The sequence below is a fragment of the Schistocerca serialis genome, chromosome 6 (assembly GCF_023864345.2).
Source record: "Schistocerca serialis cubense isolate TAMUIC-IGC-003099 chromosome 6, iqSchSeri2.2, whole genome shotgun sequence".
Taxonomy (NCBI): Eukaryota; Metazoa; Arthropoda; class Insecta; order Orthoptera; family Acrididae; genus Schistocerca; species Schistocerca serialis.
The window spans coordinates 169,931,965-169,946,794 of NC_064643.1; the positions used below are offsets into that span (position 1 = coordinate 169,931,965).

Below are 14,830 nucleotides of genomic sequence, written 5' to 3' on the forward strand. Positions count from 1 at the left end.
GTCATCTTTTCTGCATATGGTACAGTACAGCAAAAATTATGCTACGTACAACTATCTCCTGTTTGCTGTTTGTACCTTATATGTGTAATTAATATTATGAGAAGGAAAGTTGCTACTCACCATATAGCGGAGACACTGAGTCGCAGAGAGGAACAACAAAAAGACACTCACAATTAAAGCTTTTGGCCACTGGCCTTCATCAACAATACACACACATTTGCAAACACAAACACATTCACACAACCGCAACTCACACACGACTGCAGTCTCAGGCAACTGGTTTGTGTGTGTGTGTGTGTGTGTGTGTGTGTGTGTGTGTAAGAGAGAGAGAAAGAGAGAGAGAGATATTCTATTGTTGACAAAGGCCAATGGCCGAAAGCTTTAATTGTGAGAGTCTTTTGTTGCGCCAATCTGCAACTCAGCTTCTCCACTATATGGTGAGTAGCAACTTTCCTTCTCACAATATTGTTTCATTCCATCCTGGATTTTCCATTATATGTGTATTCAATTTATGAAGCATGTGTCACATGAATTTCACAGTAAAACCATCAAGAAGAAGGAAGAAATTTGTGACAAAGCAGGTGGATTGTTTCAATCTGTTATGTTTTTCTATTCTCAATTTTTTAAATTTTTATTTTATTTCCAATACATTTACTGGGTGACATGTAGCACTTATCTGGGAATGTCAAGTTACTATTTAGAGTGAATTCCACTTAAATTTATTATTCAGCTTCCCATTTCAAGTGTTTTGATTTCACTGGTACAATTAATTTTCATGAGGGCACTGTTAATGTTAGCACTACAGTTTGCCACATGCAAAATCCTATGAGCTAATACCTATATTTGAGAATGGTGACCTACACCATATGAAATTTACGCATTCCAACTTTTCTGGAAAGTATTTTAAATTACTAGAATTATCTTCTATAATAAGCTGAGGTGACAAAAGTCATGTGATACCTTCCAATAATGTGTTAGACCTCCTTTAGCCTAGCATAGTGCAGCAACTCAATGTGGTGTGGACTCAACAAGTCACTGGAAGTCCCCTATAGAAGTACTGAGCCCTGCTGCCCCTACAGCCATCCATACCATATTTACTCAAATCTAAGCCGCACTTTTTTCCCGGTTTATGTAATCCAAAAAACCGCCTGAAGCTTACTATCGAATGCAAAGCAAGAGGAAGTTCTGAAAAATGTTGGTAGGTGCCGCCACAATTAACCTCTGCCGTCGAATATATGTAGCACCACACACGCATGCTTTGCAGGCACAAAGATAAATACTGACGTCAAAAGCTCTGCGTCAGTAAATAAATTAAAAAAAAAAAAAAAAAAAAAAAAGGCGGAAGATGAGCTTATTTCTCCGCCCCGAGTTTCGACCGCTGCATTTTCATACATTATCCAATGAAGTAAATACAAATTCCGTATAGTTCATCTTCGAATGTAGCAGCATTTCAATGTACTACAAATATCCGACTGGCAAGACTGTTTGGGATGTTTGTCAATATGGCCAACTCTACGTTCTGAATTTTTTCCTACCTGTGAGAAGAGATGGTTGCTAATAGGAACTTTTATGAATTGTGAATCACATGCAGTATTCTCTTCACCATAAGAATAATACGAATATAAACATTTTGCCATGTGTTCTTTCGTGTTTGCTGCTATCTCATTTAAATCCTGTCTGCCTAATAAACTACGAAACTACAGTGAGACAAAAGCAAATGCGGAGAAATATACATATCATGTCATGTTTATATTCGTATTATTCTTATGCCTAATAGTGATACAGTCAGAAATGAAGCACAGCAATTGACTAGATTTTTAAATTTAAGATAATTCTAATTTCTGTGCAGAATGTAATGTACTAAAGAGGCACCTGCAAAGATATTCAAAGGGAGAAAAATTTTCGCTAAACTGTCGTTCAGAACATCTTCTCTATCATACGAAGTCTATTATTTGGTTCTTGTTGATCATTATCAAAGAAAGCAGCAGTGTAAGTAACAACAAATAGCACTCTCTTGCCATTGTTTCGCTAATGAGACGATTCCTCTCTGTCTTTTTTTAATTGTAAGCGGTGGTAGCGCGCATGAAAGAAAGCCATGCCGCAAGCGGCAACAGGCTGTAAACACTCATTATCAGAATGCGACAAACAATGCAAGACACAGTACAGTAACGCATTTTCAGCTTAGAGTGACGTAAACACCTATAACAAAGAGAACGGCACTTATCAGATCAAAGAAAAATAAGCAATCAATTCAAACCAGACGAAGCACGTGAAAAAGGAAGGGTACCCGTATAAATATGGACGGAGCACCTGACGCATAGCAATAGCTACCTGGTATAGCTTAACTGCTAAGCTTACAACTCGAACCAAACTACTGTATCGTCATTCATTCGACCTAAATTGTGTCTCACATTGCAATGTACCAACTTTGTTTCGATTTGGAGGTGCGGCCTAAAACTTTTCTCTCCCCTTGAATTTTGAGTCTCAAATTTCAGGTGCGGCTTAGATTCGGGAAAATTTTTTTCCTTAATTTCGTGTCTCATTTTTCAGGTGCGGCTTAGATTCGAGTGCGGCTTAGATTCGAGTAAATACGGTAATTGTGAAAGTGTGCAGGATTTTGTGCAAGAACTGCCCTCTCGATAATGTCTATAAATGTTTGACGGGATTCATGTCGGGCGATCTGAGTGGCCAAATCATTTGCTTGAATTCTCCAGAAGGTTCATCAAACCAATTGGGAACAATTGTGGCCTGCTGACAAGGCATGTTGATGGCCATAAAATTTAAACAGTTGTTTGGGAACGGGAAGTCCATGAATGGCTGGGTGCAAATGGTCTCCAAGTGGCCGAACGAAACCATCTTCAGACAATGATAAGTTCAGCTGGATCAAACGGCCCGTTCCATGTAAACACAGCCCACACCTTTATGGAGCCACCATCAGCCTGCATAGTGCCTTATTGACAACTTGGATCCATGGCTTTTTGTGGTCTGCACCACACTCAAACCCTACCATCAGCTCTTACCAACTGAAATTGGGACTCAACTGACAAGGTCAGTTTTCCAGTTGTCTAGGATCCAACCGATATGGTCACATGCCCAGAGGAGGCGCTGCACGTGATGTCATGCTGTTAGCAAAGGCACTCGCATTGGTCACCTCTTCCCATAGCCCATTAATGCTACATTTTGCCACTCTGTCCCAATGGATATATTTGTCATAGATATCACATTGATTTTGGAGGTTATTTCACGCAGTGTTGCTTGTCTGTTAGCACCGACAACTTTCTGCAAACACTCCTGCTCTCGATTATTAAGTGGAGGGTGTTGGCCACTGCATTGTCCATGGTGAGAGTTAATGCCTGAAATTTGCTATTCTCGGCACACTCTTCACACTGTGGATCTCGGAATATTGAATTCCCCAACTATTTCCAATATCAAATGTCTCAGGCATCTATGAATCACCTGAGTACGAATGATGGCTCCACCAATGCATTGCCCTTTTATATCTTGTGTATGCAATAGTACCGCAATCAGCATAAGTGTGTATTGCTATCCCATGACTTCTGTCACCTCAGTGTAAGTTCATAAACAGTTCCATTTTCTGTTGTGGATTTCGTCAAAATACTCTTAAAATCTACACTTCAACTACTTACTTTTGTTACCTTAATTTTTCTGTACCATTTGACATACAGTGTTAATTAATTAACTAATTAATTAATACTTTCATAAAAACTATCAATATTTGCAATATGGTGCTCACTCAGGAAAGAAATAAGAATCACATGGCAGAGGGAAATTAGTGTCCATCTACTTTTATAAATTTGTAACATTTTCTGTAATATTCCATTAGTTCTTGTAATAAATCAAAAATAGTAATTTACAACCTAGCCATTTTTCAAAGTATAATGTAGTTTCCAAAATAACAATTTGTTCCTATGCCAGTCTTTATAGGTTGGGACTGCCCATGAAATATCAGTCCGTGGTTAGGGAGCTAACAAGTAACACCTATGCTGGACGTGCTCCCGTTATTTGACTCAGATTTATTTTATGTACATTCTGCATGTGAGAATACATGCTTTGGAAACTGCGAAGCTCATTAACTTTAAATACTTCTGAGTGAATTCAGTATGTAAAATTAATGAATATTCTTCTGAACTATGTTGTGATTGTCAAGAGTGTATAAGCTGTTGTTGGACTCAGTTATTTGTATGATGGACTCACCTAAATCAGCTACCGAAGTATAATGCATTTAACAATTTGCTAAAGGACTGTACTAAACATGAACTGTTTTATTTTTTTGATAAATATGAACTATCTATTTTGTGTCTCTATTCAATCACTAACTTCATCACTGTAATTATGCGTGCTATCCTGGATAATTGTACCAATAATTTGTATGAATTGGCCACCATAATTAACACTTTGCCATCCGCATGTCTCGTACAAATCTATTCACTTGGCGCCGGCAGCGCTAAGTCAGATTACTTACCTTGTTGCCGGCCATTCTTGACATTATCGGGACATTATAAATTGTTAAGTTTTACTAATCTCATCATTAGTTCTCATCAGTTCTCAACCCTGTTCCACTACTTTCATGAAATTTCGAAGATATACATAGGTAAATAAATACAAAATTTGTTTGTTTCATATATTTGTTAATTCGCATTGTCTTTGGTACTCCTTTCATATGATACACAGCAAAACAGTCTCCAAGATGTAACACAACTCCACAAGACTTGCACATTAAGTTTGGTGTTCTTTTTTTTGTTTTTGGAACATACATAGCAGTTTCTTCGTTTTCGTTTATTTGTTTCGGAAATAATATTAGTTGGTCTTTTATCCACAAGTCAGACACTTTCAATAAAAAAGTCATGAAATTGGAGACTCTTATGTTCTGTATTGAAATACTGACTTGTACAGAATGCATTAAATAATGTGCAATTCAAGAGGTACATGCAAACCTTTTTTGACCATTTTATAGTTTTTCTATATAGAGGGTAATAACTCAAATATTGGTCTGCCCGATCCACTCCTTTCATTTATTTGTTGTAGTCTACTACACTTTCAGGTTTTTTTATTGTGTAATTGTTTTTTCTACATTTTCTTTGAGTGTCAGTCAAAGTGGCATTACGTATTGTAGAGATCATGCATATCGTTTTAGTTTTCGAAGCTCTCCATACCCGTATGAGTACTTCACCTTCCCGCTGATGACACGTTTCAAACCCATTGACTTTTGCGTGCTTTAATTTTTCTGGAAACCCTCTATTTTGCTGTATCGTTCCACAAACTCGAATTTTCATTTTGAGTAACTTCTCTGAAAGTTCTACACTATTATAACAATTATCCATGTAGAGGTGATGCCACTTTCCATAAGAAGGTGTCAACAGTTCCATCACTGTAGTTGCTAAAGGCTGTCCAGGACCAGAATATATCTTGAATAAGGAAATGTTCCCATACTCGAATCTCGCAGCATCTGAATGAGTATGCCATATTTCCTAATTTCCGACCGATTGTAAACCTTAAAATTTAACCGACCATGCCACGGTATCATTCCTTCATCTACTGAGACATTTTGACTTAGATTAAAAGTTTCTTTAAACTTTTTGGAAAAACAATCAACTACGAATTGCACTTTGAAAAGCTGGCTGGCATTATACAGAAAAATGTAAAACTGAAAATATTTGTCTGAATCAATTGCGGGACACTGTTCTGCGAAATATCAAATTTGTTGACCAATAATCATCGATCCTTGCTTTGCTTACAATTCCCATAAGGATAGCAAGCCCAAACCACTTTCTAAGTTCGGGTCCCGTAACGTCGACAAATTTGGAATTCTTTCTTTCTTTCTTTTTTTAAAATTCAGTTTCGTTCTATTCCAATTTTGACTATAGTACTTATTGGTTTTGTTGCTAATATATTCAAATAGATCATTCCCAATATATAATTCTACCATATCCTCGACACACTGTGTATCTTTGAGAAATATGTTTGGACCCTTATCCCATCGCTGGGTGGGCCACCTGTGGAATACTCCAGGCCCTTCACAGATTTATTCTATCCCATCGTTGCGTGGGCCACCTGTAGATGCATTCATGTCACATTCCTGTATCGTGCATCTGTTGCCCACCCTTTGCGAACTCCCTCCCCAACCCCCGCCAGCCTCCTTTCACACTCACAATGGAAACACCAGGTTGGAATGTCAACAATATTAGAAAAAGGACAGATTGCCACTCACCGTAACCCGCTGTGTTGCAGAGAGGTAAAATGGAAAGGCTGTTACATATTATAGCTTTCAGCCAAAGCCTTCTTCAGCAAAGAAAACATACGTACATTCACCCACGCAAGCACATCTCGTACACACATGACCACTACCACCAGCAGCACTTTTCTTAATTTAGATTAAAAATTATTGGAGATAATGCATCTCCTTGTCTATGATCAGTTACGACTTCAAAATGCTCTGTAGTGATCTTTAATCTACAATACATTTCCTCTAAACACATCTGTGCTAGTCTTATTAACTTTTGTGGGAACAGAAACATTCTCAAGATATAGGTGATTCCACCCTACATAGGATGTCGTAAATTGGGCCAGAGGTGCATCAAAAGCCATGGGGAACACAATGCCTCTATGATGGGCATCCATGTGTAATGCCACTGGTCCTCCAGGTGGAGGGAGGGGGGGGGGGGGTTGTGCAGAGGATTACCTCCCTGCTCACACAAAAAAAAATAGGTATATTGGTCACACAAAAAAATACATTGGTCAGGAGCCTTGGAATCAGGACCATCTCAACTGAAATTGGACACTGTGACAGACAATGGACTTCTCCTCTGGAACCTGGAATTTAAGTGGCCTATATAGGCCTGGGAGTGCACAGAGAATGGCCAAGAATTGCGACTCTCCACCAGATTAGATGGAAGGGTACAGGATTAATCAAGACAAGCAATGTACCTGAATATCCTGTGTGGGGGGCACACACATCATAAGCTATGCTTACCTGTTAAACAGGCAGATGCGTGAAAGCAGACAATGTTATTGAACATACTATATCTTTCTTACTCGTTATCACTCATCGTAATGAAAAGTACTAATATGTGTGCACAGCTGTGGGTAACAACTAGTAATATTATAAGTGCGAAAGTAGCTCTGTCTGTCACATTCTCATGACTAAACTGTTGAACTGATTTCAATGAAATTTGGTACAGCTGTGTGCGCTGTGTCATCATTCACTGGGGCGGTTGGGAGAGAAGAAAGCTGGAGGTGGGGTGGACACCACGAGCTACGCTTACCCATAAAGGCAGACATGTGAGGGCAGCTCGTGTTATTGCACATACGATAGCTTATTTACTCACCTTCACTCATCATAACAAAACTACTGAAATATGAGTGCAGCTGCAGGTAACACTAGTTTCTAATGAAAAATAAAGCACCAAAGAAAAATTTAACCCATTTGAATTCATTTGTCATTTATGAAGGAAGTTCAAAGATTTTTATAGGAGTAATAATGGAAGAAACATCTGCCTTTCCCTCTCACACAGTCAAATGCCCTTGAAATAAATAAATAAAACATGCACTACAAAGGAATTATCCAAATGGGACAGAAATCTACAGATGTGATGTACATATGCAGACAAACATATGATTGCAATTATTTCACAAAAACTGGGTGATTTATTTAAGACAAAGGGCGCTAGTCCACCTCTGGCCTTTATGCAAGCAGTTATTTGGCTTGACACTAAGAGTTGTTGGCTGTCCTACTGAGAGATTTTGGGACAAATTCTGTCCTATTGGCGCATCAGATCATCAAAATCCTGAGCTGGTAGAATGGCTCAACTGGGGAGAGATCCAATGACCTTGATGGCCAATGTAGGGTTTGGCAAGCATGAAGACAAGCTGTAGAAACTCTCGCCATGTCCAGACGGGCATTATCTCGCTGAAATGTAAGCCCAGTACTGCTTTCCATGAAGGGCAAAAAACGAGGAGTAGAATATTGATTTGCCACTGTGCTGCAAGTGTGCCGTGTACGACAAACAAAGGGGTCCTGCTATAAAATGAAATGGCAAGCCACGCCATCACTCCTGGGTGTCAGGCTATATGGTGGACAACAGTCAGGCTGATATCCCACTTTTGTCTGGGGCATCTCCAGACATGTCTTTGTTCGTCATCAGGGCTCAATTTGAAGCAGGACTTGTCACTGAAGACCATTCTACTTCAGTCAATGACACTGCAAGCTGAAGTCGTGTTTGGATACCATCCTGACTATCACACACCATATAGCATGACAACTAAAAGTGATGGTCTGGGGTGCCATTTCTTTTCATAGCAAGACTCCTTCGGTTGCCATCCGTGGTACCCTTACAGCACAGCAGAATGTCGCCAATATTCTATGCCCAATCTTGTCCTTCACTGCAAGCCATTCTGGACTTACATTTCAGCACAATAAAGCCTGCCTGAACACAGCGAGAGTTTCTACAGTTTGTCTTCATGCTTCCCAAACCTTACCTTGGCCAGCAAGGTCACTGGATCTCTCCACAAGTGAGAATGTTTGGAGCATTAAGGGCAGTGTCCTCCAACCAGCTCAGGTCTTTGATGATCTAATCCACCAATTGGACAAATGTGGCATGATATCCCTCAGCAGCACAGTCAACAACTCTCTCAATCAGTGCCAAGCCAAATAACTGCTTGCATATGGGCCAGATGTTGATTAACACATTAGTGACTTTCTCAATTTGTGAAGCTCCTTCTCTTGAATAAATCTTCCAATTTTTTTTGAAACTGTACTCATTTGTTTGTCTGCTAATTTACATCACATCTATCAATTTCCATCCCATTTGGATAATTCCTTCATGGTGCGTCATTTTTTATATACCATCACTATGGTTCAAGAGCCAGTGTATCTATATCAATCAGACACAAAACTGTGACTATTAATGGTATTTCAGTACCTAAAAAAGTTATCCACATTCAACATTCTTATACCACATTTAATCATGGATATAATGTTAAAAAGCATTCCTTAACATAAAAAAACCTTGGTGTACTGTATAACATAGTCAGTTTTTTGTGAAACTAGTGTACATGCTACACTTCCTCTGCAGCAGCATTCTAAGATGTGCTGCATAACTGTTTTGTATGCTATAATATTAGAACTGACAGCATTTTCTCCACTACCTAACCAGTGAAGCGACATCTGCTACCTCCTTATCTATGACTGAGCCTATGCTGCTTCAATATTTGTTGATGATGCTCCATCTCCAATAACATGCTGTGCACTACCTACTACAAAATCCTCCATCCAGTCACTGATCATGTTTGGTACACAATATGATTGGACTTATTTTAATAGCACTGGTGTGGTACTGAGCCATATGTTTTCCAGAAGTAAAGAAATTGATCCACAGCTTTCAGCGTTTCACATGAGAAATGGGTACCATATTTACTCGAATGTAAGCTGCCTTTTTTTCTGGTTTTTGTAATCCAAAAAACCGCCTGCGGCTTAGAATTGAGTGCAAAGTAAGCAGAAGTTCTGAAAAATGTTGGTAGGTGCTGCTACAACTAACTTCTGCCGTCGAATATATGTAGCACTACACAGGCATGCTTTGCAGGCACAAAGATAAATACTGGCGCCAAAACCTCTGCATCAGTAAATAAATTAAAAGAAAAGTAGACGAAAGTAAACATTATGCCATGTATTCTTTCGTGTCTGCTGCTATCTCATTTAAATCCTGTCTGCCTAATAAACTACAAAACTAGAGTGAGACAACAGCAAACACGGAAGAATATACATATCATGTCATGTTTATATCCGTATTATTCTTTTGCTGAACAGTGATACAGTCAGAAATGAAGCGAGGCAATTGACTAGATTTTTAAATCTAAGATGACTCTAATTTCTGTGCAGAATGTAATGTACTAAAGAGGCGCCTGCAAAGATTTTCAAACTGAGAAAAATTTTCGCTAAACTCTCGTTCAGAACATCTTCTATCATACGCAGTCTATTATTTGGTTCTTGTTGATCATTATCAAAGAAAGCAGCAGTGTAAGTAACAACAAGTAGCAGTCTCTTGCCATTGTTTAGCTTATGAGACAATTCCTCTCTTTTTTTTTTATTGTAAGCCACGGTAGCGCACACAAAAGCAACCCATGCCACGAGCGGCGACAGGTCGTAAACAGTCATTATCAGAATGCGACAAACAATGCATGACACAGTACAATAATGCATTTTTAGCTTAGAGTGATGTAAACACCTATAACAAAGAACGGCGCTTATCAGATCAAAGAAAAATAAGCAATCAATTCAAACCAGACAAAGCACGTGAAAAAGGAAGGGTACCCGTATAAATACGGACGGAGCACCTGACACACAGCAATGGTTACTTGGTAAAGCTTAACTGTTAAGCTTAGGACTCGAACCAAACTACTGTAGCTGTATCCTCATCCATTCAACCTCAATTTTGTCTCATGTTAAAATGGACCAAATTTGTTTTGATTTGGAGGTGCGGTCTAAAACTTTTCTCTCCCCTTGAATTTCGAGTCTCAAATTTCAGGTGCGGTTTAGATTCGGGAAAATTTTTTTTTCTTGATTTCGAGTCTCATTTTTCAGGTGTGGCTTAGATTCAAGTGTGGCTTAGATTCGAGCAAACACGGTAAGTTGAGTTTGCACAAACGATGTTTTTGAAATCCATGTTGGATGTTGTAGAAGGGGTCATTCTGTTCAAGATACATTATTGTGCTTGAACTTAGAATATGTTCTAATATTCTAAAATACACGGTAGTCAATGATTATCTGTGCTATATTCCAACTACTGCAAGTTTTTTTAATTCTGCACAAAATCTGATAGAAATTCAACTGAGCCCTGGAGCTTTGTTCAGTTTCAGCAGTTTATTAACCCCAACGATCTACTTCTACACAAATACTTTGCAAACCACTATATGGTGCATGGCAGAGGGTATCTTGTACTACTGCTACTCATTCCCTTTTCTGCTCCACTCACAAAAGGAGAGAGAGAAAAATGATCCGCTATATGCACCAGTGAGAGCTTTGATTTCACTTATCTTGTCTTCTTGGTCATTGCGCGAGGTGTATGTTGGAAGCAGGAGGACTGTTCTGCAATCTGTCATAAATGTCGTATCTCTAAACTTTCTCAATAGAGTTTTGAGAAATGAATATCTTCTTCCCTCCAGCGATTCCCTTAAAAGTTTACAAAGCACTTCTGTAATACTAAAGTGCTGATGAAACCAATCAGTAACGAATCTAGCAGCATGCCTCTGAACTGCTACAATTTCTTCCTTTAATACTACCCAGTGGAGATTCCAAACACAAGCAGTACTCAAGAACGGGTAGCACAAATGTTCTGTATGTGGTGTATCATTTATACACGAGCTACATTTTCCTAGAATTCTTCCAGTACATCACAGTCAGCCATTCGCCTTCTCTACAACCAACCTTACTCTGACCTTTAATTATGGATATCTTTTAAGTTGATTAGTTTTCAGAAAACAAACAGGTTACCAGACAGAGGACTTTCTAATGAATGGTGTCATTACCTCTGCAAATACTGATTAGCTCATTCGGATTTCACCATTACGCATTCTATTAACAATTTTGGTTAACAGGTTCTTATCCTTCCATGTTTGCTTCTTCCTGACATGGGCCACACCATCAGTATTTCTAACAAGCGAATCAAGTCTTACAGGTTCAGTTTCGATTTCTGTAGAAGACAGCACTTCAAACTTGTTGGTTAGGAGGCTAGGTGTACTATCTTGAGTTATTTCTGGTCCCTGCTTCCACTGTAGTGGGAAGTGACAAGCCACTCAACAGTCAAACTGACTGCATGTAGAGGAGACAATATCCACAGCAGACGATTTTACTTCAAGTACCTTTAGAAGCTATGTCGCATGTCAATCTGTAGCCCACTCAGCACATCCATCCCCAGCAGCTTCTAGCCTCTTGCAAAAAGTCAGGTTTATTTCCAGCTACTGACGAACAGCAACTACCTCATTCTATGCTCAGAAAAAGCATTCACTATCTACCTGCATTGTGACTGGTGTAATGTTTTTCAGAAAATTACACAAATAATTTTAACTAAAATTGCTGTTCCTCTTTCAACATACGGATCTGTTATGGTGGAAGGATTACAAGTTCCTTGTAAGAACTGGGGTGATCCCCACCAAAGAAAGTGATTTTTCTTTTATAACAGGAGAAAAATATGGGATTAAGTTTACTGATTGAAGTTTTTGAACTTTTATTTGTCAAGGTTATGATATTTAACAAACCCACATAACAAACATGAAAATAGCATAAATTTACAAACGTGCAAATAATTTACACGAAGGAACTAAATGGAAAATGATATGGAATACACAAAATACATGGAGCACACTATTATGACAAAACGATTGACTTCGTTAGAGATATGTTTACTTTGCAACAATGGTCAGGTCTGATAGTCTAGCGGCAAGGAACATGCTTGGAAACCAAAAGGTTGTAGAACTGAAGCCCATTCAGTTTACGGAATATTACGGTCTGCCTTTAACCTAGCTTTCACCTCTCAATGATTGACCAGGAATGACTTATTTCTTTGCAAAACAATATAAATACTGATTCCTGGAAGTTTTTAGATGATGGAAATTAACAATTCCTTAAATTGAAACAAAAAGTTTTACTCACATAACTCCTGAATATGTTGTAGACAACCAAGTCTCAGAAGTACAGCTAGCAGTGGGACCATAATTGCAGAAAGTTTAAGTTCAAGATCTTGTAGTTTACGCACAAGTTGAACTGGATCTGACAGTGAGCAATATGGGAGAACATAGTCTTGCAATGTGTCTGAATCTGGGCTCACCTCCAACTCTTTCATCTGAGACAGAATATTAAAAACTCCTGGAAAAAGACCACACGTTTGACAATTATAATATGTTTAAAAATTGTTGAAAAAGAGGCTGATCACATTGAAATCAGCACATAACTAATTACAAAAATGAAATATTAAAGTTTACATTACAATGGCATGGAGGAGGTGGAAGGGGGAAGGGGAAGGAGGGGCACGAGGAAGGAAAACGAGTGGAGAAAGCAAGAAGCCTCCACATTCCTTTGATGATTCAGATAGGATACACTTTTAAATACCGTGAAATACACTGAAGTGTGTTCTGGGTAATTTTGATCTGTTTGTCTCGATACATCTTCATAATTTTTGCAACAGTAGAATAATTCAGAAATATCCACAGTAACTACAGTTACAGTCATTCAATACAGTGTGTAACCATGCACTAGACTGGTAGAGTCATTATGATTCTTAATGAGTTTCTCATAATGTTTGTTTATTCATTTATTTTTTAACAACTGTAAAGCATTTTCAATACGGTCCCAGTATAGAAAATGTGCTGGGATTTAACTGATACACTCACGTTGTCGTATGTCATTCAACAACAGAAATAATGGTTATTGTTGCCAATAGTAAGGTTATTTGCCAATAGCAGTACCAGGAATAAAAGGTCCGGGTGCCTCATACCTATAACAGTTGGTTCTCAAATTCTTACTCAGTTGCTTTATTTATTTACAAAATACAGGGATTTGCAGATGGGGAATGTGGGTTAAATCATGCAGTATCTACAACATGTATCAGGGTGTAATGTACTACTAAATTAGTACATTATTATTTTACACACATTGGTATAAAAATAACCATCACAATAGGCACAAGAGCATGTAAAATTAAACTATTTATGGGAATGTAAATTTAATGACACTTGGAGAATGTCTAAATAGTTAATTTTGCATGTTCTTGTGCCTATTGTGATGGTTATTTTTATACCTGTGTGTGTGTGTGTGTGTGTGTGTGTGTGTGTGTGTGTGTGTGTAAAAACAGGAATTGAAATGCAGCAACAAGGCATTATACAACACAGCCAACACCGCGTGGAATTACCAGAGAGCTTTGAAGCAGAACATTTCTATCAGCCACAGTTAGGTAAGTGATAACTGGAGACAGTTGAAAGCTTATGCAAAATAATGATATTTGAGGATACACAGATGCACATAAATTAAGGTAGAATGGTGAGAGTAAGGAAAGAAAGGGAGAATAACAAAGTAATATAGTTCTAAAAACCAAGATGATGTGACTTACCAAACAAAAGCGCTGGCACGTCGATAGACACACAAACAAACACAAACATACACACAAAATTCAAGCTTTCGCAACAAACTGTTGCCTCATCAGGAATGAGGGAAGGAGAGGGAAAGACGAAAGGATGTGGGTTTTAAGGGAGAGGGTAAGGAGTCATTCCAATCCCGGGAGCGGAAAGACTTACCTTAGGGGGAAAAAAGGACGGGTATACACTCGCGCACACACACACACACATATCCATTCACACATATACAGACACAAGCAGACATATACAGAGGCAAAGAGTTTGGGCAGAGATGTCAGTCGAGGCGGAAGTGCAGAGGCAAATATGTGGAATGATAGGTGAGGTATGAGTGGCGGCAACTTGAAATTAGTGGAGATTGAGGCCTTGTGGATAACGGGAAGAGAGGATATATTGTAGAGCAAGTTCCCATCTCCGGAGTTCGGATAGGTTGGTGTAAGTGGGAAGTATCCAGATGACCCGGACGGTGTAACACTGTGCCAAGATGTGCTGGCCGTGCACCAAGGAATGTTTAGCCACAGGGTAATCCTCATTACCAACAAACACTGTCTGCCTGTGTCCATTCATGCGAATGGACAGTTTGTTGCTGGTCATTCCCACATAGAATGCATCACAGTGTAGGCAGGTCAGTTGGTAAATCACGTGGGTGCTTTCACACGTGGCTCTGCCTTTGATCGTGTACACCTTCCGG

At 38.8% G+C, this 14,830-nt stretch overlaps 1 protein-coding gene across 2 annotated transcripts in view; it reads right to left on the minus strand.

The window, feature by feature from the left end:
• LOC126483781 (leucine-rich PPR motif-containing protein, mitochondrial-like) overlaps positions 1 to 14,830 on the minus strand; it is a 167,410-nt gene that overhangs the window by 78,189 nt on the left and 74,391 nt on the right. For both annotated transcript variants that reach the window (XM_050106938.1, XM_050106939.1), the window contains exon 8: positions 12,665 to 12,877. In XM_050106938.1, coding sequence (XP_049962895.1) covers positions 12,665 to 12,877 — 213 coding nt within the window. The remainder of the gene's footprint in view (positions 1 to 12,664; positions 12,878 to 14,830) is intronic.